This window comes from Lasiosphaeria miniovina (genome assembly GCF_030549165.1).
Source record: "Lasiosphaeria miniovina strain SMH2392-1A chromosome Unknown B0T26scaffold_3, whole genome shotgun sequence".
NCBI lineage: Eukaryota > Fungi > Ascomycota > Sordariomycetes > Sordariales > Lasiosphaeriaceae > Lasiosphaeria > Lasiosphaeria miniovina.
The window spans coordinates 321,226-346,076 of record NW_026848222.1 but is presented as its reverse complement, the minus strand read 5'-3'; the positions used below and the strand labels follow the sequence as shown (position 1 = coordinate 346,076).

At 53.8% G+C, this 24,851-nt stretch overlaps 7 protein-coding genes across 7 annotated transcripts; 6 read left to right on the top strand and 1 right to left on the bottom strand.

Moving 5' to 3' along the window:
- Positions 1-94: 94 nt before the first annotated feature.
- Positions 95-2,071, top strand: B0T26DRAFT_644428 (uncharacterized protein; the record flags this gene model as incomplete). The annotated part of the gene is made up of 3 exons (XM_060437631.1): positions 95-737; positions 803-877; positions 960-2,071. The coding sequence occupies 3 exons, from the start codon at positions 95-97 to the stop codon at positions 2,069-2,071; spliced, it is 1,830 nt and encodes a 609-aa protein (XP_060297597.1).
- A 2,266-nt stretch (positions 2,072-4,337) lies between these two features.
- Positions 4,338-5,534, top strand: B0T26DRAFT_190595 (uncharacterized protein). The gene has a single exon (XM_060433677.1). The coding sequence runs from the start codon at positions 4,779-4,781 to the stop codon at positions 5,433-5,435; it is 657 nt and encodes a 218-aa protein (XP_060297596.1). The 5' UTR covers positions 4,338-4,778; the 3' UTR covers positions 5,436-5,534.
- Positions 5,535-10,129: 4,595 nt separating this feature from the next.
- B0T26DRAFT_640431 (uncharacterized protein) lies at positions 10,130-11,062 on the top strand (the record flags this gene model as incomplete). Its single annotated transcript, XM_060437231.1, has 2 exons — positions 10,130-10,482; positions 10,582-11,062. 2 exons carry the CDS (start codon positions 10,130-10,132, stop codon positions 11,060-11,062), a joined length of 834 nt encoding a protein of 277 aa, XP_060297595.1.
- Positions 11,063-12,162: 1,100 nt separating this feature from the next.
- Positions 12,163-14,915, top strand: B0T26DRAFT_641158 (uncharacterized protein; the record flags this gene model as incomplete). The annotated part of the gene is made up of 2 exons (XM_060437303.1): positions 12,163-14,676; positions 14,733-14,915. 2 exons carry the CDS (start codon positions 12,163-12,165, stop codon positions 14,913-14,915), a joined length of 2,697 nt encoding a protein of 898 aa, XP_060297594.1.
- A 642-nt stretch (positions 14,916-15,557) lies between these two features.
- Positions 15,558-19,158, bottom strand: B0T26DRAFT_699984 (vacuolar protein sorting-associated protein 35). Its single transcript, XM_060441504.1, has 4 exons — positions 18,833-19,158; positions 16,432-18,655; positions 16,229-16,375; positions 15,558-16,162 (listed from the first exon to the last, which is right to left on the bottom strand). Exons 1-4 carry the CDS (start codon positions 18,964-18,966, stop codon positions 15,998-16,000), a joined length of 2,670 nt encoding a protein of 889 aa, XP_060297593.1. The 5' UTR covers positions 18,967-19,158; the 3' UTR covers positions 15,558-15,997.
- Positions 19,159-20,500: 1,342 nt separating this feature from the next.
- On the top strand, positions 20,501-21,964 carry B0T26DRAFT_641268 (uncharacterized protein; the record flags this gene model as incomplete). Its single annotated transcript, XM_060437316.1, has 2 exons — positions 20,501-20,600; positions 20,688-21,964. The coding sequence occupies 2 exons, from the start codon at positions 20,501-20,503 to the stop codon at positions 21,962-21,964; spliced, it is 1,377 nt and encodes a 458-aa protein (XP_060297592.1).
- On the top strand, positions 21,880-23,157 carry B0T26DRAFT_769159 (major facilitator superfamily domain-containing protein). The gene is made up of 2 exons (XM_060446517.1): positions 21,880-22,252; positions 22,334-23,157. Exons 1-2 carry the CDS (start codon positions 21,925-21,927, stop codon positions 22,960-22,962), a joined length of 957 nt encoding a protein of 318 aa, XP_060297591.1. The 5' UTR covers positions 21,880-21,924; the 3' UTR covers positions 22,963-23,157.
- The last annotated feature ends 1,694 nt before the right edge of the window (positions 23,158-24,851 follow it).

Sequence of the window (24,851 nt, the reverse complement as noted above, 5' to 3'; positions counted from 1 at the left end):
GTGGGACTTGGAAAGGGTCTCACGAAAGTTCTCCCAACTCAACTACACCTCCACTAGCCAATCGCCATACCCCATACTTTTCTGTCTTGCTGTCATGGAGTCTCTTGATCTCGTCGTCGTCGGCGCGGGCATGTTCGGCCTCGCCGCCGCAAAGAACTATCGCCAACTCAACCCGGACAAGACCCTCGCGATTCTCGAAGCCGGATCCAGCCTCGGCGGCGTCTGGGCCAAGGACCGGCTGTACCCGTCGCTCAAGACGAACAACATGCTGGGCACCTACGAGTACCCGGATTTCCCCATGGACACGGCGACCTTTGGCGTGAAGCCCGGAGAGCACATCCCCGGCGCCGTGGTCCATGCCTATCTCTCAAGTTACGCCGAGAAGTTTGATATTCTGGGCAGAATCCGCTACTGCTCCAAGGTCCTCTCAGCAGAGCATCGGGACGACGACGCCGACGGCGGCTGGACTCTGACGGTTCAGACCGGCCAGGGCGAGACCAAGCTCTTGGCGCGGAAGCTCATCCTGGCTGCTGGCCTGACTTCAGAGCCGTTTTTGCCAGACTTTGAGGGCCAGGGGAAGTTCGGGGTGCCTCTATTCCATGGCAGGGATTTTCTGAAGCATGCCGACACGCTGGACTCGGCCAAGTCTGTAGTCGTGTTTGGTGGGACAAAGTCGGCTTGGGACGCCGCATTTGCATACGCCTCCAAGGGGGTCAAGGTTGACTGGGTTATCCGAGGTGGGAATTTGATGCAGGTCTACGGTGCTTGCAGAATTATTATGGCTGACAATTACCGGATGCAGAAAGCGGCCACGGCCCTGCCTGGCTGGCCCCGCCATATGTCACGCCCCTTAAAAAGTGGCTGGAGAAGCTTGTTCGTAAGTCTAGGCTATTGTTTTTCTCAGAGGGGTGCTTACCGAAATTCTCTTCTGCGTGTTCCACTGACAATATTTCTTCAAGATACGCGTATGCTCACTTGGTTCAGCCCATGTGTCTGGGGCGATGCCGACGGCTATACGAAAACACGGGGGTTTTACCACGGGACGGCCATCGGCAGGGCCATCACCAACGCCTTCTGGTCCGTCCTAGGCGGTGACGTCATCACCCTGAACAAGTACGACGCGCACCCCGAGACGAAGAAGCTCAAGCCGTGGAGCGAAGCCATGTTCACGGCGTCATCGTTCTCCATCCTCAACTACCCGACCAACATCTTCGATCTGGTCAGGGACGGCACAATCCGCGTCCACATCGCCGACGTCGTGCGCCTGTCGCCGAGGACGGTGCACCTGTCGGGGGGGTCGCAGGTCGAGACGGACGCCATGTGCTGTGTCACGGGCTGGAAGCACGTGCCGCTCATCAAGTTTCTGCCCGAGGGCGTCGACAGGGAGCTTGGCCTCCCGCACGTGCCCGGCGACGACGCGACGGAGCCCCTGCTCAAGGCGGAGGCAGTCGACAGGGCCGACCGAGAAATCCTCGCCCGCTTCCCTCGGCTCAAGAGCCAGCCCGTGCAGAACAAAAATATGAAGCCGCTGCTCGCCACCGACGGCCTGTCGACCACGGACAAGATCAACCCGTCCACCCCACTCACGCCCTACACGCTGTACCACTTCATTGTTCCACCGTCGGCGCGCTTTCTGCAAGCCCGGGACGTTGCCTTCGCGGGCGTCTTGATGAACTTCAACACGCCAGTCATTGCGCACGCGCAGTCGGTGTGGATCAGCGCGTATTTCAACGACCAGCTGTCAGCGCAAGTGGTGCCGCCGGTTGTTGGAAATTCCGCCGCTACTCCGGGGAGCGAGGACACTGGGAACATGGTAAAGACGATCGACGAGCTGCGCTACGAGACGGTGCTGCACGCGCGCTTCGGCAAGTGGCGGTATCCTGCTGGCCACGGCGCTCAGTTTCCCGACTTTGTGTTCGACGCGCTGCCCTATGTCGACCTCCTCCTACGCGATCTCGGGTTACCCATCTATCGCAAGGCTGGCTGGCTGGCCGAGGCGACAGAGCCATATGGGCCAGAGGATTACAAGGACCTCGTAGCTGAATTTGCTGCAAAAACGCCGGTCAGCTAGGTTATTTTTGTTGTGGTTAATTAATAATTTCGTTTGACTTTGCGGCAAAAGAAGAACAAGCAAGATGCGCGCGCATATGTTGTGTGTCAAAAGGAAAAAAATGTAAAAAAGAAAGAATAGAATCCCCCAGAACGGTCAACCGGTGGTCCTTGGTGTGTATATTCAAAGCTGGTGGCGAACCCCGTTCCGGAATAGTACTGTCGACAAGCCGCAGAGAACCGGTCTGCTGCTGGGAATCGAACCCGCAGCCTTCGTGGGAGGTGCGCTGTGACCTTCACCAACATCCCAATCAGCTATACTTATTTGTTGTTTAGGTGCCTGTTAAAACTAATACACATGGTCTAGTACATTCCTTGCCCTGCGCCGGCGCCCGGCTGCCTGCCTGCCAACTGCCCACAACCTGCCAGTTGCAACTTGCGGGCGAACTCAGAGATGGTGAACCCACCACCGCTTCCCGGCGGCACTTCTTGAAGTTGTTCACTTAGGTAACTAGGCGGTCGCGGTGCAAACGCGCATTCCTGCCCCCATTCGCGTTTCTATTCCAACATAAATTTCTCACCACGGCCGCCATCTCTAAACCTCCCTCGTTGCGACACCACCTAATACCTATGCATTTTTCTAGGCCACCTTACTCAAGAGCACAACCTTTATTTTACTTGAATAGCGTGTCATCTTTCTATAGATAATGCTTTTATAACGAACCGTCACGCCAGCGACCGTTTACTTCCTAATTACACCCGATTGAACAGTGGCCCTGGTAATTATAGCCGGCTGGTTCTTTGACGACCTTGGAAGCTTGAAAGCTTCGTTCTCACTACGTACCCCTTCGAAGCGAACAGATAATAAATAATATTGCTCTCGTTCGTTATAGATCGTGGTGGACATTCGGAACTTTTCCCCCCTCAATTAAAATGGACATTTGGCTTTGGTGTAACAATCTTCATTAACTCACAAAATCCTTGGGGCACTCCAAGAGTTTCTCTTAATCTAATATCAAGAAAAGTGACCGGTGTTAATCCCAAAAAGATGACATGAATCTCCACCAGCACAATACCGGCACTTGACCATCGTAGAATACAGGTGACATCGGCAAGATTCTCTTCATTTGAGTCGTGGAGCTACGACGTACTTACTGGTCTTTGTATCTTCTCAGGTTATATGTCTGCTTTGCTATGTGCTTTACAATTCTATTGCTTGACCATGCCTCCCTCGTCCGCTAGAATGCTTTGCATGTCGTTGATGAATGGAGTGGGGTAAGGTCACGTGGGCAGCACATGACGGCAAGCGATAGAACGACACCTCGATCCCTTTGACCTAGAACGAACAGCTCGTAGCTCTTTAATGCCCTTTCGCAAGTCTTTCCGTCAAATACTGTCCATAGCTTCATAGCGGTACACTCCGGCATTTCTTGAAGCAACATACCAGGATTCGAAGTTGAACGCGCACCGCAATCACCCATGGCAACGCCAGGCTCCACAACAGATTCAAGGTTGGGATCGGACACAAATATGCATTCACCACCTAGGACAGATATCTCTATCGGTTACTCGAACTATTCTTTAGCATAGTGTGCATACATTCATAACTACAGCAGCTACTCGTTCACGGAGACACGCGGAGTGAAAGCCTGCGGCAAATTAGTCAGATGGCCATAAAACCTCAGCTACTTTCCATGAAGGTAGTGTTGGAATTTGTCAAGCAGAAGGGCCTCGAAGGTTCTAGATAGAGACTTCGCCACCAACTTCGCCACCACAATAGTAGTATAAGAACGGGCTTTCTGGCACTGCCAGAAAGCTAGAGAGAAGAACAGACATCTACAATCCATCACTTGAACCACCAGTTTTCGGCGTGCAGCCACGCCCTGTTGAGTCCAGTACCGGTACCCTGGTGAATCCAACAGGTAGATTAGTTCAAGTCGAGGGCATATGTTCGTATTTTATAGCAAACGCTCCGATTTAGATATTCGCAGAGAGCATCACCCTTCTCCGCCTTACACCATTAAGGATACAACACCGCTGGCGCCGTTGAAAACGACGACGGGGTGCCGGCGGCCTCAGCAAGCGTCATGTGGCACTGCCGGTTAGATTAAATTGTGAACTCGCGATATATTTTCCTTGCGCAATCCACAGTGGCAGGAAGGTCACGCTAGATACCTAGCTTACATTGTTCGTACTCAATAAACGAACCCTGACACGCTACTAGGTCACTTTCTAGCTCGCGAACGTCACAGTGGAAGAGAAAGATACCGATTGAAAGGAACGAGCAACAGCAAGGACCAAAAAAAATATGCTTAGAAAGCACAACGCGCTTGAGATGCTACTCTCCAAGCATTCAGTAGCAAGTAGTGGCTTTTCCCAGCCTATTCTCCCGTTGTAATACACAGCACCGCAAGCCTTGGAGCAGGTATACGGTAAAAGGAGAGAGGCAGAGGATCGAATGATGAAACTGTCCGGACAGCCTGAATTTGAGTATGTAGGTTTCTGAGGGGGCGGGGCATGTCATCCGATCTTTCAGGTTGATTCTGAGCCAAAGTGAAGTCTGAACACAGAGGAGGTCAACAGGCTGGGCATAAATAACCCAAAATTTTGTAGCTCGCTTTTCGCTTTCTTTTTCTCTCCCCTTAACAACAAAGGAGCTCTCCTCCGCGCCCTCGTCGGCGCCGCATCGTAAGTCTGCACATATCTCAACACTGATCCCAAGCCCCCTTATGAACATTCCTACGATACCCTTTCCTTTTCCCCCCCTATTGAATTCCCGCGACGAAATATCGTTGCACGCCGCGTGCGCAGCCTGCGGGTGCAAGCGTGCCTGCAGGTTTTGGCGCGACCGCTACCATCCCCAGTGGCTCGTGAATTCAATCGCCAAATCAGTGCTCCCTCCCGCCCCATACACCTCATGTGTTGCCAGGCACATTTTAACACTCGAGAGACAGCTTGCCAGATCACTTGGCAGGACTGCTTTGCGTCGGATTCACGTCCAACGCGCTCTCTCTCTCAGCTTTGGCCGCCGTACTCGTGCATTCATGGGCAAAAAAGTACAGCATCCAGCCATCTTCCCAAATTGCTCTTGCAATCCAGATTTCTTCGGGAATGCATCCCATGTCACCGCGCATTGTCCATGTCCAACTGCTCTCAAAATCGGACGAGTCCTCGACAAGACAGAATCTACAGCGTCTCTCAAGCAATTTTGCCATCCCAACCGAGAGATTTTCCGCCATCGACACAGCTTTCAAGCTTCGGAGACGACATGGCAGACCCGGTCACAGCCTCACACATACTCGGCAATCTCACCAGTGCGCCACTCAATAAACCTTGACCCCCATCGACAAAGGTTCTGGGCCTCGAAGACAGCAAGCGAGACTTGACCGGAGCCTGACATGCGTTCGACATTTTCACCAATACCTCATCCAACAAGCACATCTCCCTATCGACAAAACTTTCAAGGCTTGGAGATTGCAAGGCAGGCCTCGTCTAGAATCTAGTACGGATTTGGGACTTCACCAATCCAATAAAATACACACGCCTGCTCACAAAGATAGCAAGTCTCAAAGGCTGCAAGCAAGGCCTGCACGCGTCGGGGATTCTCGCCATCCCACCACTCAATAAACCTAGGCGCCCATATACGAATCTTTCTGGTCTTTAAGACGGCGGGGCAGAGAATATCGGAAACCTGACACGCGCCCTACGTCTTCACCAATGAATCCTCCAACCTGATCAAAGCCTGCTGCACAGCTTCCACGCTCGGACATGGCCAGTCTGGCTCCTCAGTTGAGATATGAGACGGTTTCTGGATTTCGATCAAGGCGTCGACAAGAAAACCTCAGGCCTATCTACAAAAATTGAACGCACCGGAGGCTGTCCAGCACTACCCGACTTGGCATTTGTGATGGGCCCCGACTTTCTATCCCACGACACGAGGATTCGTTTCTACCAGTCGCCTCGCTCGAGTCTTGAATCGGCCACGCAGCTCGAGTTTCGAATCAGCCACCCGATCGCGCAAATTAGCCTCCTGTGCTAGCACACAAACACAAGATGTCCCTCGCTTTCTACGATGGCTTCATTGTATTTCGCGCCGGTTTCTTTGCATTTCACAATAGCTTCGTTGGATTTCACACGGTCAAGCAATTACCTACAGACATGGGGTGTGCAATTCCAGCCAGAGTCTACTGCTTGTTTAACAGCTCGCTTGGACGCCAATTTCGCAAGCTGCTCGCACACCCATTTCACAGGCTGCTGCACACCCAGTTTTGCACGCTGCCTGGACACCCGATTCTCACGCTGCCTGGACACTCGATTTGCACGTTGCCTGGAAACTCGATTCGCACGCTGCCTGCCTGGACACTCGATTTGCACGCTGCCTGCTTGGACACTCGTTTCTGCAGGCTGCTCGAACACCCATTTGTCAGATCGCTCGCACACCATTTCGCAGGTTGCTGCACACCTAGTTTCGCAGGCTGCTCGAAAACTCGTTTTTGCAGGCTGCTCGAACACGTAATTTCGCCGGTCGCTCGCACACGCTGCTTATTTCGCCGGCTGCTTTTGCAGGCTGCTTGAACACCCCTTTTTACAGGCCGCTCGAACACCTTGTTTAACAGCTTGCTTGGACACCCAGTTTCACAAGCTGTTCGAACACCTATTTCCAGTTGCTCGCACACCCATCGCAGAACCCGCAGAGGCTACTGTGTTACGAAACATTTATCAGATCTGGAAGAGGTGGTGTTGAGCCCTTCGGGGTAGATTAATGTCGGATTATTTTGTTTGTTTCAGTATTGTATAGTATTGTACTATACCTGCTGGAATCACTAGGTACCGGTACTGGAAACAACAGGGCGTGCTGCACGCCGAAAGCTGGTGGTTCAAGTGATGGTCATTGTTGTCTATGTCTGTCTAGAAGAAAGAGGTGGCCGTAGGCCACTTATATGGAATCTGGGACCCCTACGCCTCCACCGCCGCCTGTCTGGCTGATGAATGCGCTGCTACAGCCACCTCTATGTGGCTGGAATGCGCGTTGTTCCAACAATACCCTTTTCATCGCGCGAGCGAGAGTGGAGAAACCCACGTTAAAATTCATTAATATCATACATAACCAGACCCCAACTGGCGGCTGGAGTCTTCTCGGCATTGATTCATGGCATAAATGCGACCATGTTTATTCTAGAGAGTCCTAACTGTGGTCATTTTATTGTTTGCGTAGTGATGGGTAGACGCCATTTCGCTTTCGTGACAGATCTAACTGTGGGAGTCCCTTCCTGAGAAGACGAAATATAATATAGGGGGGGACGCTTCATTCATTTCTTTTCCCAGCCTGTAGACGCCACTTGTTATTTTTTCTCCATATCTTGTTGACTGCTCCGAAATCAGTGCACCCTAATTAGGTAAGTCCCCCAGATCATGTGCCTCACTGACGGCCGTTTCCTGTCGGTGACTCGCCTTTGCGCTGTTTTAGTTGGTAAAGTAGAAAACGGAGCTTCCACTCCTTCACTGGCAATTAGCCGGGCAAGCCCAACCTTCTATATAGATACCGACGTACTTACCTATACAGCTAATAAATCTCTGATCTGGGATCCGCCGGGCGGCGAGGAAGCTGCCCGGGCTACCCCCTTTGACGGAGATGTGGATGGAAAAAGGGGGTTGGGTCGAATTATAACCCACTCGGCTTTCCTTTGGTTGCGGTTCTTCTGGGCACGGATGCTGTGGAACGGTTGGCACATCCTGTGTCTTTCGGAGACGCGCACAGGATACAGCGACGCATATATGAAATTCTGGCTACACCCGCTTGGGGAAACGGAGGTGGGTGTGGGGCGTATTTGGTGCTTGGGATTGGGCTTGGGGCGATTCAGGACTGTTGATGAAAGAGATCCCACCCAGCCGAGGTAAAGGTAACGGCCGTCTCTAGGCATTGTCGGTCATGTACGATACAGTCTGGTACAATCCACTGGCTTGATCCAGCTTAATCCCAGCGAGCTCGATCTCGCGCGGCGGTCCATCTGGGACGTAGAGACCATCCACAGCCTCACTATCGGACAAATCTTAATCGGAAATGGTAGCACCATCAGACAAGCCATCGTCATCATGCAGGGAATCGGTGTGTTTATGGTGCACATGATGATAGCAAGACTTGGAGTCTCGCTGTCTGATCGCCCCGGGGTTTCCGACAAGCTGGAATACCTCGTCATCCACCGTCCAGTCTCACTTCAACTCGGTCGTAGTATTGAAGCTATCCTCACTGCAATTACGGCAGTGGGACGTCGTGGGGTACGTCGATGCAAGTTCGCTTCGCCAAGAACTCGAGTTCGAATGTCGATCCGCGCTCTCCTGAATGTCTCAACAACAGCCCCAGTTTGCGCTGCAGGCCACGCTCCTGGATGCGCTGGCAGAATTCTTGTACGAAGGCTTGCTGTCCCGAGAGATCTGGCCCTGGCGCTTCCATGTACTCGTATGCCGAAAGATTGCCTTGGTCGTCGACAAAGTAGTGGTGCCCATAGAGAGATGGGTGCTGGGGTTCTTCTTTTGTGACGCATCCCCAATGGCTTAGGGGAGGCTGTATGTACAATCCATACGCAGAGGACTTTTCTTTGCTCAGGTCCGCGGCCAGCTAAAAATCACCCATTGATGCAATCTCTCATAACAAGCTCAATCCATTCATTTCTTGGCTGCTAATTACCAACAATTTCCTCCTCCGATGCGATGGCGTGCCAAGCTACCATCACTGGCGCTTCGGCGTATCGCAACCATCTCGAGGATCTCATTTCTAAGCTTCAGGGCTCGGTTTATATCTCTTGAGCGCGATAGGGGAGTACACGGCAGTGGATTGTTCTCATAGTAGAGTACAAAAAAGAATATAAATACATATATTTCTTAGCTTAAGCAATAAATAGTAGTTCCAATTAATTTAATAACGGTATCTAATTACGGCGGTGAGAAAAAAACGGAAGTAATAGGTTAGTAACCCAAAACTAGCATTAGTTTAGATACGGTAAGTATAGCGAAGGCATCCCTGGGCTCATCTCGGCTAAAGGTAATGCTCAGTGCTCCTCAGCTCCTGCTCAGCTTCTAAGCCTAGTACAGATTTTAGCCAAGAAACGTCGTCAGGGGTGACTATTGAGGCAATTCTAACCGACATGTCGAAGATGCACCACTAACATTAACAAGAGATACTTCATTGTCCAGAGGCGATGAAGTGGTCGACTGTGGTGCCGACATCCGGGTCGACGCGACTTGCCGGGGGGGGCTGCCTGGAGCTCGGCGCTCGCGGGGGAGCTCCTGGCTTTGCGCCTTTTTTTCGAGCTCGACGCTCGGTTAGCTGTGTTCGGGGGAGCCAAATCCCGAAAGCAATGTTAGACTTGTAAGTGTGGACGGATTATGGGAGGGTTGACTGGCAGTAACTACTATGCAGTTTTTAGTACCAAGAACCATGTGTACACATGAGTAGTGCAGTGTTGCTCGTGAATGTTACCAAATGGAGGGATAGTTAGGATCTTTGCCTTGAAAGCACGTTTATCAGGCTTTTCCTTTAATAATGGACGGACTAGCAAATGCTGTCTAGTATCTTGTTTGATATAAATAATTCACGTTCTAGATGCTACTAATAGCAAAAAATAGGCTTTACATCCTAGTGATGACATTTATTATAGAATCCAATTCTGCGCACTGCATTGTCGCGGCTAGAAGTGTTGGTTCACTGGATGTGAGTAGGCAGGGCTGACAAGAAAACGAGAAAACGAGAAAACGGGAAAGCCGCGTGGATTCATAATTAAACCCGTGGCGCATTGTCCGGTTAGCTATTGAAACCGTTACTATGTGGGGTTGCATTCTACTGTAACAAGGAAAAGCAAAATATAAACCTCCTTTTCTCGTCGTTGACCAGCTTCCGATAACTTCTCCCAGCCGCTGTCTTACCTTTCCCTTTACTACGATCACACCCTGATGACGACATTGGGCGCGGGTGTTACCCCAAACCCCAACCAAACCACGAGTCGAAGTCAAATATTAACAACAACCGACAGTCCAGTCTACCATCAAGCATCACCAAAGTCCTCGGCGAAACTGAGAATAAAATATGGGATCCATAAAATGGTCGCTAACAGAGCACTTGCTCTCAACATATGCGGACGAGCATGCGAGAGCCACACAGCATCCATTCCTCCTAGCCGCAGCCGAGGGCCGACTACCCAAGTCTATCCTTGGCCGGTGGCTCGCCAATGACCGGCTCTACATCCACGCCTACATCAAGGCTGCCGGAAAGATGCTAGCGTCAATCGACTTGCCCCAGACTCCTCCGCCACCCGGGACGCCCGGGGGCGAGGCGACAGAAACCCAACTGGCCGATTGGCTAATCGAGGCCCTCGCCGCCGTGCGCAAGGAGGAGCGCCTGTTCATCGACGTTGCCGAACGCTACGAGCTTGGTGTCCAGTGGGAGCAGGATCAGCCGCAGATTCCTGCCCCTGGGAGCCGCGGTGCCGATTTTGGGAAGAGGAGCATAGACGGCAGCGCGTTTGCAGACGGTGCCAGCGGCAACAGCAACGCCAAGCTTGTCGGGCTCACCATGATCGAGGACATTTTTGACGCCATCCAGCTCCCGGGTGCTGCCGGAAAGAAGACAAGCACGGTCAATACGCTGGCGGGAGCGAGAGCTACCCCAACCCTCCTCCCGTTCCTCGAGGGCGCTGTCACCTTCTGGGGGACCGAGCGCTGCTATCTGGACGCGTGGTCCTGGGCCAAGTCGAAAGAGCCCCTGGCGATGAGCCTGTCCGAGGACGCTGACGGAGGGGCGCTGCGGCGGGAGTTCATCCCCAACTGGAGCAGCCTCGCGTTCTCCCAGTTTGTCGGCCGCTTGGGAGGCCTTGTCGACTCGGCCGTGTCGCAGGTTCTGGAGGGCGTGGCGGACGAGTCGGAAAGAAGCGCGAGGAAGGAGGAGATCCTCGCCCGCGTCGAGGGGAAGTGGAAGCCGCTGCTTGCGGCCGAGGCGGCGTTCTGGCCCCAGGTCGAATAGCGCATCATTTATAAAATGCGGGAATCCGCAATGGTTTCGCTCGGAGAAGCCCTTCGTTCAATTGCATCAGAGGGCTCGAAATGTCCATCTCATGAAGTTGGGTGGTTGGCGATGGCAAGCAAGCCTCCAAGCTTGCTCCAGGCCGCTGGGCTAGCCAGCGGCAAGGCCCGTCCCATTCACGCACGGGACGGATCCAGACTTGCCAGACTTGCCGTTCAAGGTTTCAATGGCAATGGGATTGACTTTTGGGAGCTTGCTGGACCAGGTATCAGTCTGTACTGTACTTTGCAGGACAGTCGCTTGAGTGCAAATGTGGGGTGGCTCGATTGATGGCGCTTGTGGAACTACATTGGCTGTGCACCGTGCCATGTGGGATCACATAGGTACCGCTGAACCACTGTCGAGCAGCCTATAATGATAGAAAAAAAAAAAACTAAAAAAAACTAAATTCTGTGCCTCGTTGGTTGCTGGCTATGTCAAAAATCCACTGCCCTGTATTCGTATGTATGTATCCGTACAGCCGCGAAATGTTCACTGCTCAGAGGGCTGGCCACACGCTCGACACATTGCACTGCGGCTGAAATGGTGCACAGGGCTGGATGAAGGCACTTGACGGACAGTGGACTTAATGACTAAGCACATATGACCAAGTAAGGGCTGGCCGCATCGGGTGGGCCCATCAAAGACGTCGTTGGGGTCGTGCCGCCAAGCATCCCCTGTCCTGCCGCAGGTCTGACGGCCAGCGTAGCGTATCCATCCATCCGCCCAGCGTCGTGCTTGGGGAAGCCATTTCAACGTCAAACATTAACTGCGAGAACAGCACAATCCGCCAAACCCATTCATGTCGGTTCGCAGGCCAGCCGAACTGATGATTGCACCTTTTCTTCATTCCGTCGTTTCCTAAATACCGGGACATCGGCTCTTCACTACGCTCCTTTGCAAAATTCCTCCAACGAAGAAGACTGGCCTTTTAGCTCCGACGTCCCTGATTCCACCACCTCGGTTCGCCGCCTCCTTTGCGCTCGGTATCCACGCCGCGCTTCGAATGTACGCAACGCATTTGGCCTTCTCCATATACGCATCGACGGCAGCAGGCAGTCATGGGTCCGGATAGGGACCAGAGATACGATGCCGTGCCCCCGATACCCTCGTACGACGAGGCCATCGCCGGGGGGAGCCGGTCGGCCTCGGATGGCGATTGGCAACGCCGCGACGACCACCCGAGCTCTGCCGACATAGAAGCCGAGTCGCTCCTCAGCTCTCGACAAGCCTTTCCGTTTTCTACTTCGACACACAATGGCCGCGGCCGACGACCCCAGGGCTATCGGCCCCCGACCGTCGAAAGCGAGGACGAGGACAGCCTGTTTGGATCCGATACCGACACCGACGCCGAAGCCGATCACGTCCGTCGAGAGATGCAGGAACTCGAGGTGGACGACTCAGACGAGCGCTCACGGAATCGCTCGTCCTGGGGCAAGCGGATTGGGTTTTCCCTCTCTCTGCCGCAATGGCGCTGGAGGTGGAGGTTACCGCGCCTAAGCATCAGGCTCGGCGAAAATCAGAGCGGCGGCACAACGGAGGGCAACGAGGAGACCCCACGGCGGCGGTTTGCTTTCCCGGCTTTCGGCAGCACAGCGCTCTTCTTGCTCATTGGCCGGGCACTGGCCATATTACTGGTGTTGGGCTTCTTGTACCTCCTCTTCATGAGCGACATTCTCACCAACATGACAGGCCGCATGAACAGCCGGATGTTCGACCCCGAGGCCGTGCGGAGCCACGTGCAGGGCAGCGTGGATCCGGTGAAGATACGGGAAAACCTAAAACATTTCACGAGCTTCGCGCACATTGCAGGGACAGAAGGCGACTATGCGTTGGCCGAGTACACCGAAAAGCTATTCCAGCGGTATGGACTGGAGGACGTGACTACGGACGTTTACCATGTCTATATGAACTACCCCACGGCCGACGGAAGAGCGGTCCAAATCATGGGCCCCGACGACAAACCGGTCTGGTCGGCCACTCTGGAAGAGGCGGAAGTAGGTGGGGAGACGGCTGGCCGACAAACCTTTGCTTTCCACGGCCATTCGAAAGCCGGCGATGTCAAGGGACCGTTGATATACGCGAACTACGGATCGCGAGAGGATTTCAAGGCACTACAGGACAGCGGCATCGATACGAGCGGTGCCATTGCCTTGGTCAGATACTACGGCACGCAGGGCGACCGGGCATTGAAGGTCAAGGCTGCCGAACTGGCCGGGTTCGCTGGCTGTCTCATCTACAGCGATCCTGCAGACGACGGCTTCTTGAAGGGTGAGGTCGCGCCCAAGGGCCGGTACATGCCATCCGATGGCGTGCAAAGAGGGGCTGTCAGCTTAATGAGCTGGGTTGTTGGCGATGTCTTGACTCCAGGCTGGGCAAGCAAAGAAGAAGAGCCGCGCATGAGGGTCGACCAGACACAGGGCTTGGTCAAGATTCCCAGTCTTCCTCTGGCGTGGCGTGACGCCGTTGTTCTCCTGAAACATCTCAAAGGATTCGGCCAGCGTGTACCCCAGGGCTGGGAAGGTGGTGTGCCTGACGTCGGCGAATGGTGGACCGGTGATCACACGTCGCCAATTGTGCGCCTGAAAAATGAGCAAGACGAAAACACCAAGCAGCCAATTTGGAACGTCTATGGCCGTATCAAGGGTGCCGAACAGCGGGAGAAGAGAGTCATCATTGGCAATCACCGTGATTCTTGGGCATTTGGCGCCGCAGACCCTCACTCTGGAACGGCCGTGATGCTTGAGATCGCCCGCATCTTTGGTGACCTGTTGGCGCGCGGTTGGCGGCCGTTGCGCACGATCGAGTTCATGTCCTGGGATGGCGAGGAATACAACTTGATTGGCTCGACTGAATACGTTGAGCAGAATGAACAATCTCTGCGCGACGATGCGGTGGCGTACATCAATCTCGACACTGCCGTGACTGGCGATACTTTCCGTGCCGCCGGTTCGCCCGTGTTTCGCAAGCTTCTCCTCCAGGTTCTCAACCGTGTCGGAGATCCCAACTACAACACGACGCTGCGCGACCTCTGGGATCGACGACAGGGTCAGCTCGACGGCCTTGGTGCCGGCTCTGACTACGTCGCGTTTCAAGATATTGTTGGAACTTCGTCGCTGGACCTGTCTTTTGACGGCGGGAGGTTTCCGTATCACTCCAGCTACGACAACTTTGAGTGGATGGACACCGTGGGCGATCCTGGTTTTGTGTACCACACGTTACTCGGGCAGATTCTTGGCCTCCTCATCTTGGAGCTCGCCGACCGCCCAGTCTTGCCGTTTGACATGCCCGCATACGCCGACAGTCTGTCTCACTGGATTGACGACCTAGAGTCGTGGAACAAAAACGACAAGGACGCGAACCATGGTGGAACCAACCCAATTGACTTTAGCCTTCTGAAGACGGCTTCCAACAATGTCGCCATGTCGGTACGCGAGTTTGAGAAGTGGGAGGTCAGCTGGGAAAACAACGTGGTAGCGGCCAGCGGGTGGGAGCCAGCCGGGCTGGGGAAGAAACGAGCTGAATACAACAGCCGCATGGCGTTGTTCGAGACAGATTTGCTGGACTCTGTAGGCGTAAGTTTGAACTTGCCCCTGGTGATATTTCATCAAGACTAATTATCATGAATTAGGTACCCAACCGCACGCAGTTCAAGCACGTCGTCTTCGGGCCTCAGCTATGGTCCGGGTACGACGAGGCCTTCTTCCCATCAATCCGGGACACCATCGTGTCGGGCAACTGGACTCTTGCCAAAGAGACCGTCGATCGCGTTGCGGGCGTCATTATGAAGGCCGCGGCGAACCTCGTGATATGACGGCAACCCCTCCACCCGTTCCGGAAAAGAAAAAAACTGCAAATAAAGTCTCGCCACATCCCTTATTTGTCTCCTTTTCCGAAACATTGCATCTTTCTCTCATGGGTTCCTATACCATACAACGCAAAATCCGTCGCCAGCCTTGACGACAGGACGTGGCCATGAAGAATTAGTGTCTCTTGGCTTTGGGAACGACGATTGAAGCTTTGCCGAAACCATTCGTAGATGGATGGATCCGGCTGTATTGGATTGACGTCTTTCTTACCTAGTTACTTTTTGTCTCTCGAAAGCGACGGTGGCTGGCTGGGGGTTGACAGCAGGCTATATTTTGTTGTATCATTTCTTTTTTTTTTTTTTTTTTTCTTTTTTTGCATCGCACCGGCGCTCTAGGTGGTTTTCCTTATTCCCCACATCTATTTATTTTTTATTTTTTTCTTATTTCCCTCTGTCCATTCTTGTATTTTGGATTACTGACAAAATAAAACTCCATCTTTGTCGCACGCTACGGCAGGCTTCTTCTTAACGCTCTCGTTTTCTCTCGAGCCATGTATCTATGTTATCATTGGAGTCATTCTTACAGAAGATTTCCAAATGTCTTAAAGAAACTCTTTTACTATCTTCAAAGTCAACTACAATAATAGCACGGGATGCAAGACTCCATTTATAGAGGTAATTAATACGCTACCGTGCCAAAGCCGCCCCCGTATTTGGGGGGGCATGGGGACGCTAGCGAGGGGACATATTTACAATAAAAATATACAGGCAAGGAAAGTTCCTCTCGGTGGTGGCGTGTGGCAGTGGTAGTGATGATAGGGCGCAAGATGGATGGATTTGATGGGTTTACCTCTTCTCTCTGCGAGTATGCGATCTGTGATTCAAGTTGGTTGACCCTTGTCTGCGGTTTACACGCCCTCCCCTGTCTCTACTTTCGCTCTCTCGCTCTCTCGCTCTCGCCCTCTTCCGCTCTGCAGCAGAGCATGTAGCTCCGCGCTATCTGTCTATCCCTAGGATCCGTGACCGACTAGAACACAGCCAAGTCGTTTAGGTCATGCCTTCACAGACGATCAATCCGTTTGCGCTCTTTATTTCGCAGTCAATACGACTCCTTCGTACTCTTTGCTCTTAATCATCTCGAGTGTTTGCAGGAAGTGCTTTCTGCTCGCTTCAACCGAAGCAGAGTCTTGCTGGTTGCCAGCCAAATTAGAGTGGATGAGTTCAATGAGGCCATTGAGGTACTTGGTCGTGACCTGTTGCATCAGGGCAAGGAGTTAGCATTCCCTTAAGCTGAGTTCGCAGTGACAAGTTCGACTTACCGACTCATTCTTCTGGTCAAAGTAATACACATATCTATCCAAGATCTCTACAAACAGCTCAATGGATGTGGCGGTTTCCATACATGAGTCTGCAACACGTAGAGCGCGCTGCAGACATTCCAATACACGCTTCCCATCGCGGTAGACCTATTGTGGCGAGGTTAACACGAGGGATCCATCGCAGTTTAAGATTGCTAACTCACCTCGACTTCTTCCCCTTCCTTGGTACTCGGAACAGGTGTCGCCCACCACAGGTGGCTTGCCAGGTAAACCGCCCGGCATTGGTCGGGCTTGCGGAGCAGTTTGCTGGCATGCTGCGCACATTTTGTAATCAGGGTATCGTAGTTTTCCTTGCCAAAATTCCGCGTACGGTGCAAAGCGCTAGCAATAACACAGACGGCTTGGAACTGGGCCTTGGAGTCGCTCACGGCCTCTTCGTACACAGTAAATGCTTGCGCAAAGAACTCGTACGCGACCTCCTCAAACCCGGTCATGTCAGCAGTTTGCCCACAAGCGCAGAATAGGCGCAGAGCGTGTTCGGCTGCACCAGCCCCATTAACTCGGGAATACAGCGTTGATACGGTTGCATGGAGAAACTTGAAAAGTGCCGAAGACTGCGAAGAGAAGTTGTCGGCGTAGTGCTCCCGAGCCTTGAAGCGTCGAGCGAGCTTCAGACCGGCTGTGATGAGGGGCGGTGTAGTGGTCCTGATCCTTTCGTTCCCTTCAGAATACGCCTTCCCTGTCATTTGAAGCAGGCGGAACTGTGTGTCATTATCCTCAGAGTGCAGCAGATGGACGAGGCGTGCCAGCCAGCCTTGCTCCTCCATTGTCTCATCCGTCTCCAACACGCGAGTACGTTGCTGCACAACTCCAGGGTACCCTGCAGGCGCCTGCGACCCTTCTTTAATGAGAACCTTCAATATTTCGAGAACGTTTTCGAGCTGTGCTGGCGTCGATATCAGGGTCTGATTCCTGAGCAGAGTCCTCGCGACCTCGCCAGCAACAGCCCTGCGCGTGGGGTACGTTTGAGACTGGAACAAAGGAACATAGGTCGGCAGAGATAAAGCTGTAAATATCGTCACATATCTCTTTAGTGGGCTCTGAAGAAGGGCTAGGAGGCTCTGCTGTGCGGGCTGCGAATGCAGGTCAGCGCTATTGGCGTGGTCTTTGACCTTTGTGTTGGCAAAATCGAGAATTTGATCCACGTAGTCGAGCCTCTCCGGGTAGATGTTTAATGCCAGATTCGTGAGCGAGCCGCAAAGGGCGATCGTATCTTGGATTGGAAGATGCTGTGCCTGGACCAAATTCTTGACCTGCCCGAAGAAGATTTCGTATAACCGGACATTCTCAGGAATTCCCCTGTGCTTCTTGGGAGGCTCCGGTTCTTCTCCATTGACTGCAGTTGCTTCTGTATCCGCGATCGAAGGCGTTGGTTCGTTATCGGCACCCAAGTTTTCTGCGCCTGGGGTAACCTCGCTGTCGAAAAGGTCACCATTGCGAGGGGGTTGAGTGGAATCTCGAGGGGCCGCCGAACTTTGCCCTTGACCAGAAACAGCCGATTTCCCAAGCTTGATCTTTTCCAAGAGCTCTGCAAGCGCCTCCTCCTCGGCCTTGCCCCTATCCTCAACCGTCTCGTTCTGGGATTCGCGCTCGGCATAATCGGATAGGCGGTCCATTAGGCCAATAACGATGGCCTTGACGTTGACGTGAGGATTCAATCTGGATACTGCGGCAAGAAACTGGTCGAGCGTGTGCAGATGGAACTCGTCTGGGAAGACCTGGGTTATGACCTCGAGCAAGTATTCCTGGGCCAAGACGTCTCTGCACTGCACGACCTGCTCCAGGAGAGGCGCCAGGATGCCGTTCTTGTAAGCGGAGAGATCTACCAGCTGACTGAGACGGACAATATTGCTGCCAACTAAGAGCTGGAGCTCTTTCCTCTCCTGTGTCCTCTGGTCGCGTTCCCTCGAGTGGCCCTGGTGCTGTAGCCGCACCCACAACTTGTTCATTTCGACAAAGTTGGTGAGGATGAAGTTGATCGAGTCCTGCAAGTTTCCCTCGGGCCCGTCTGAGTCACCGGTGGGCAGGAAGTCCCTAGCCTGCCCAGAGAGGTAGTATCGCAGAAACAGACCGCGGATGGGATGTTGGACGCCACGGCTCATGTCCATCATGTCCTTCATCAACTCCTTGACAGGCGCGCCTTCGATCGACATGTAGGCGGTGCCGACCGTCATCATGAGGTAGAGGCGGGGAATGATGTTGCCGGCATACTGGACAAGCTCGTACAGGTCGGCGAGGTGGTTGACGGGATGGTTCTCGCGCAGGTGGACCGACAGGTAGCGCAAGGCATCGAAGACAGACATGTACAGCTCATAGTACTGCTTGGGCCCGAGGCTACTGGTTCGGAGTTCAGAAACGAGGGTAGAGCTGCAGGGCCGGCAGTGCGACACGGTTAGTTTCTTGGTTTCGCGTCAAATGGGCGCGCGGCTGAGAAAGCGCCCTGCCACGAAGGGGCTAGGGAAGAGGCGGGCGACACAAATGCCCAAGGCAGGAGGGCGGCGATGCCTCGGCTGCAAGCAGAGAGGACGACAAAATTCAACGCACCAGCACTTGAGAGCGTCCATCAGCTTTCCCGGTGTGTCGAGGCATTTGCGCATGAGGGCCGTCTGCTGGCGCACAGCGATCAGGGCATCCTCGAGGAGGCGGGCCTGGTCCTCAGGCGGCGCTGGATTCGACATGTTGCTCTCGGTCGGCTGCTGCAGCTTCGTCGGATCGAGTCTGGGCGGCGTGTCAAGAACCCAATTCTAGGTATGTCATGCGAAGAGATGCGCTGACGGGAAAATGGCGCGAGGTTGTTGGCAAGCGCTGTGAGATGACGACGCCCCGATACGCAGTGCAGTGCGGTACGCAGTCAGTTGCGGATACTTAGGAGCTCTCTCGAATTGGAGCACACAGCCAGCCAGCGGTCCCCTGGCCTGCGCTTGTCCAACAGGGAACTCGATTACATAAGTCTACGAACCCACTTCTCACGTGAGGCAGCACCTCGTCGCCCAGAGTCTGAGACCCGCTTTTTGTTTTCCTTCTCGACAAAAGTCAATTATCATCCATTGCAGTCAAAATTGATGAATGAGAGAGATTTACCACAACAGCAAACACAGCTCAATCACAGACCTCCAAATGACGTCATTATAACTCCTCATACTCAGGTTCTCATTATTTCACTCGTCTATGTACACGACCGAAACCACTGCGGATTAATTATTAGAGCAATTTCGCAAAGCTGCGAAAAGAAAAAGGATGATGTTAGTTTCTAATGTACTAAAATCCCAGCCGTTGTGCGAGCTTTTTGTGAGCTCCCATTCTATTGTTTTTCCATAGCACAGCTTGTACTTTTCGAACGGTGGTCTTTAACCTTACAATAACTAACTACTCGAGTCCTGCAACCTTTACATACCTAATGAATTGTCAATTCTCCCCCATTATTCCTTACTATTCCCCATATACAATACCCCATACCCCACATCGTTTGATTCACTACTTGCTTGCATCATCAACATCATTCAGTGCCCGAAAACTGGCGGCTCGATGCGGCACAGGCAAGTCTCCGTCGCCCGACAGTTGTCCCACTCTTTTCTTTACTTTAATTCGATAAAACCACATTAATTATGGTAAAAAGGCTTGCAAGCAATGTGTTGGAATCTGCCTTTAGTAAAGAGAAGTTGACTCAAACAAACCGGCATTTGAATCATGTCTCAACTTTCCAACCCCAGCCATTGTCATACCACTTTCATTTTTCTTTCAATATCGAAACAAGTCGTCGAATTACCCCAACACAGACCTATGTCAGTCAGTAGCCTCGGACTCGCTTTCACCTTCCCGTCTAGACTGGCTTGGCACCTAACCATTTGGCTTAGTCCGATCTCCCCGTCCGTTCCCCTTTCACCTTCTGGGCATCCCCGCACTTGAACCGTCTATGTTTCGCCGAGGTTCGCAAGTAATTAGTTGGCCTCTCTCCATGATCTGCATTGCGAGGAGGTGTTTTATTCGCCCAAAATAACGCCACACCTCATCCAAACCGGCATAGTGCCTCCCCAAAAACCCCCTACTCGCCTCTTTTGGCACAGAGTAAAGGGTCTTTAATGGCCGTGCCGCGGCTCTCAGTGAGATTCAGCTAAGCTCCCTCCTCCTCCCCTCTGCCGTTGACTTCTAGCCCCAGAGTCCTTCCGCCTATTCCATCCCTGAATCCATATCCCTTGACTCTCGCCGGCCGTCATGGCCACAACGTTTGAGAGAACGGCCTCGGGTGCCATAATCTACAAAGCAGCGAAACCCCGGACGTACCCACAGTTAGACCTGCTGACACTTCTTTTCCGTAGGCGCGTTTGTCTTGATTATGCCAACTAGACCAAGAGCTCTGCCTAGCTTCGGGAAAATTCCAGCTGACTTACACCGACCTCAGGCTCGAAGTTGTGTGCGGCAAAGGAAGACACAAAGATCCACGTCGATGCTGTGAATCCGAGCAAAGCAATCACCAAAGCCCAGCAGCGGCAGCTCGTCAAAAGCACCGCTTACACGCTGCGGCACAGGTACGGCATTGGCCAGAGCGGCCCCGACAATGATGTGGTGCTCTGCATTTCGTCCGGGCACTGGCTGCTGCCAACGCTCTTCTACTCGACTATCGCGGCCGGGGGCGTCTTCACGTCGTCCAACCCGGGGTCCACGGCCCGGGAGCTCGCCGAGAACATGGCCCAGGTCGACGCCAAGCTGATGTTCTGCAACGAAGACACCAAGGCCGTTGCCATCGCCGGGGCCAAACTCGCCGGCCTCCCCCTGTCGCGCGTGCTCGTGCTCGGGTCGGGGCCGACGTTCGAGCTGTCGGAGCAGGAGAACGGAGGCGCCGCCCACATGTCCCCGGCCAACAGCCTCGAGTGGGAGCGCATCACGGACCGCTCGGCCCTCGAGAACAGCATCATCTGCATCCTGTTCTCGAGCGGCACGACGGGCAAGCCCAAGGTGTGCCGGCTATCGCACGCCAACATAGTCAGCGAGGCAACACTAGTCATCGACGTGCACCGCGACGTGTACCGGCGGCGGGGGTGCGAGTTCGTATACAACACGCTAGCGCACCTACCGACGGCGCACATCGCCGGCGTCCAGGGCTACTTTGTCAACCCGTTTTATGCGGGCGACACGCTGTTCTGGATGGCGCGCTTCGACTTTGCCGAGTTCCTCGCGCACGCCAAGCGGCACCCGATCACGTCCTTCTTTTCCGTGCCGCCCGTCTTCCTGCTCATCGCCAAGAGCCCGCTGGTCACAGACCAGCTCGACGCCATCGAGTCGGCCGTGTCGGGCGCCGCGCCCATGGGCAGGGACCTACAGGCCGCCGCGCGCGCGAAGCTGGGCCACGGCCGTGCGCATCTGAGCCAGACGTGGGGCATCAGCGAGACGACGGGGTCTATGACCATGCGCCCACTCGACGCCCCCGACGACGCGACGGGTAGCGTGTCCATGCTGCTCAGCAACTGCGAGGCGCGCGTCGTCGACGACGGCAGCCGCGACGTCGAGCCGGGCAGCCCCGGCGAGATCTGTGTCAAGGGGCCGCAGGTGACCAAGGGGTATTTCAAGAACGACGCGGCCAACCGGGACGCTTCGTCATCGGCGACATCTTCGTGGCCAAGGAGCGCGGCCTGGCCATCATGGTCTTCACCTCGGCCCCTTCTCTCGGCCCGACGCTAGGGCCCATCTGCGGCAGCTTCCTCGGCCAGTACGCCGGGTGGAAATGGGTCGGCGTGCTGGCCGCCATCTTTACGGGCGTCATGTGGGCCGTCAGCTCCGTCTTTGTCCCCGAGACGTACACGCCGTATCTGCTCATCCGGCATGCTAAGAAGCTCTCGAGGCTCACAGGGAAGGTGTACAAGAGCAAGCTGGAGGCCAGATATTCGCACAAGACGGCCGCTTCCAGGTCTCGGATCATCTTGGTTTTTGAGCCCATTGTGTTGGCCCTCTCACTGTACTCAGCCGTTGGTTAGTTCCCCGAAGTGCCCTAGAATCAAGCATAAACGAGCGTAATTGAAGGCTAACCGAGACTCCCCTGCGCGCTGGCAGTCTATGGGATGTTGTACCTCACCTTCACGGCGTTCCCGGTTGTCTTCCAGGGGCAACGCCACTGGTCGCAAGGCATCTCGGGGCTGTCGTACCTCGGCATCATGGTTGGGCAGCTGGTCCGCATGTTTCTGTACATCTTCCTCGAGAAGCGGTACCGCAGCAAGATTGCGCGAGACGCGTCCAAGCAGACGCCCGAGTCGCGGCTAGAGCCGGCGCTGATCGGCGGGGTGTTGCTGCCGGCCGGGCTCTTCTGGTTCGCATGGACCACGTTCGAGTCGGTCCACTGGTCGGTCAGCATCATCGGATCCAGCTTCTTCGGGCTCGGGCAGGTGCTACTGCTTTTCATCAGCCTGATCAACTACCTCATCGACTCGTACACGGTGTTCGCGGCGTCGGCGCCGGCTGCCAACGCCATCCTGCGCGCCATGTTCGGGGTTGCGTTTCCGCTCTTCGCCGAGAAAATGTACCAGAACCTGGACATCCAAAGGGCGTCGTCGGTCCCGGTCTTCCTGTCGCTCGCCTGCGCCCCCATGCCGTTTCTCTTTCTGAAGTACGGCGTCGACCTCCGCCACCGCAGCAAGCGCGCCACCGAGGCTCGCGAAATCATGGACAACATTCTCAAACAATAGCGCCAAGCCGAGGCGCCCGAGTCTTCTGAGACAGAAGAGCCCAAGCAAATAGACAACGGCAGCCCAGAGAGGCAGGTTTGATAGTGCAAGCTGGCTGTAAGAGGCAAAATACGCAGGTTGGAAAGACTATAAATAACACCGCAGCGCCTTCTCTTCGAAATTCTTCATCTTTCCTTGTTTTGGATAAACCTATGTTGTTTCAAGTAAGAGTTGGTAGGGAACTTAATTAAAAGTTGGAATCGACAACATATCCCAGGCACCTAATTAAAACGTCTGACCCGGAGGTTACCGGAATTTGCATGTCTGGAGACGTGCCACCTTGCGTCGTACGACGACTGTCTGAAGTGGAGGAGCTCACACTCATGGGTAGCAGGAAATTCTGCGAGAACATGATGCCGTCTCGCCCAGCTTAGGCGGGCATGTTTTTATGAAGGCTGGTCTTGCTATCAGCAATGTAGAGGTGCTCGTTGCCTGCGGGGGTCGCAAACCAGAGGTGCTTCCGCATCTTGCCGCCGGACAGGCAGGCAATTCCGGCATTCCTGAGGACACATAGCTCGTCCTTCCAGTCAATCAGGACCTTCCAGGGCTGCCCAGCATTGCCCGCCGAGGCAACGATTCGGATCTGGGTTATGACTTTTCAACTGCCGCAGTAGCGCCGTCGGCCGTCCACGCAGTGCCATGGATAATTTGCACGCTGGCTCCTTACCTCATTTGGTCAAAGTCAAGCCGGTACAAGGCCTGGATATTGGACCCAGTATCGTTCATGGCTGTGAGAGGGAGTAACTGGAATTAGCAAGCCAAATCCCTTGGGTGGTAAAGGACTGTGGCGAAGCGGGCATTAGAGATATACGTAGCGCAGAATCGAAAGATAAACCTTACCCAGGTGGTAGGACGAACAAAAGAGTCAGCCTTCTTGCCAGCGTTATGTTTTTTGAGGGTATTCATATAAGCTTGCGCATCCCCCGTCTCGACTGTGGTCCCATAGGTCCAGATGATATGCCCCGAAGAAATTTCATGCTTATTGACGTATTCTTTAAGCTTACCCTAGAGCTGTTTTTTCCTGTCGTCCGTCTTAGTGGTTGCCATTGTCTCCATGTCGCTAATAATCTGCGTTTGCGGCATATTGGCCGGAGTATGAAGTGTTGGTGGGTTATGATGAGGCTACCGGACGGAACTTCGACGCGTTCGGGGAAAGATTGATATGCCACCACCTTTCTGTTGCGAGGCTGTGGTGGGTTCTGTGATAGTATGGGACTGCGACTAACCGCCGTCACCATGGCGCTTGCTGGCATGATTCGGACACGGCCTCTACACTCCCAGAGTTGGAGGTTCTTCTCGGATGGCAGGAGGGGTCGGCTGGACAGACGTACTTTGGTACGCATCTGTGTAGTTTTCTGACCTAGCAAGATATTCAGGATGGCACTGCCTTAGCCCCTTCAAGGCAGCGCAGCTGGTCAAGTGCGCTTGAAAGTGCAGGCATCTGTTTGAGTGAGGGCGTAAGGCGGCAATGAGTGGCATAGGCTACCGGATGGTGTAGGCTCAAAGGGATGCCGACGAATTGGCTAGATTTTATTATTCTAGCGTGTCATTATCGTGCTTCACATTGACTCTGACAGCCATATCAAGGTGCATCTAGAGTGAGTCCGTCATTGGGATTCCGCTTATTTTGTAAGGCAGCGCCAAAGCTCAAAGCCTCAACCATTGGTTCTGCAGCATTCAATCGTTAAACCCTAACCCTGGCATCATGAGCGAAGTGGAGGTCTCACCCCCACACTCAGGGCTCAGAGGTACTACTGTGGGGTCACTGCTGTTGTTTGTGCCCGATAGAGTGTGGCTTGATCCGTGCACTCGATCTGCGACTCCTTTTTCGCAGCTTACAGCCACGAAAC

Excerpts from the sequence above, each read along its gene's own strand:
- B0T26DRAFT_769159 (XM_060446517.1), top strand. The coding sequence starts at position 21,925 with ATGGTCTTCACCTCGGCCCCTTCTCTCGGCCCGACGCTAGGGCCCATC. Across the intron at positions 22,253-22,333 it reads CTCACTGTACTCAGCCGTTG|TCTATGGGATGTTGTACCTC; the intron begins GTTAGTTCCCCG and ends GCGCGCTGGCAG.
- B0T26DRAFT_699984 (XM_060441504.1), bottom strand. The coding sequence starts at position 18,966 with ATGTCGAATCCAGCGCCGCCTGAGGACCAGGCCCGCCTCCTCGAGGAT. Across the intron at positions 18,656-18,832 it reads ATGGACGCTCTCAAGTGCTG|CTCTACCCTCGTTTCTGAAC; the intron begins GTGCGTTGAATT and ends CCGGCCCTGCAG. Across the intron at positions 16,376-16,431 it reads AGGAAGGGGAAGAAGTCGAG|GTCTACCGCGATGGGAAGCG; the intron begins GTGAGTTAGCAA and ends TCGCCACAATAG.
- B0T26DRAFT_190595 (XM_060433677.1), top strand. The coding sequence starts at position 4,779 with ATGAACATTCCTACGATACCCTTTCCTTTTCCCCCCCTATTGAATTCC.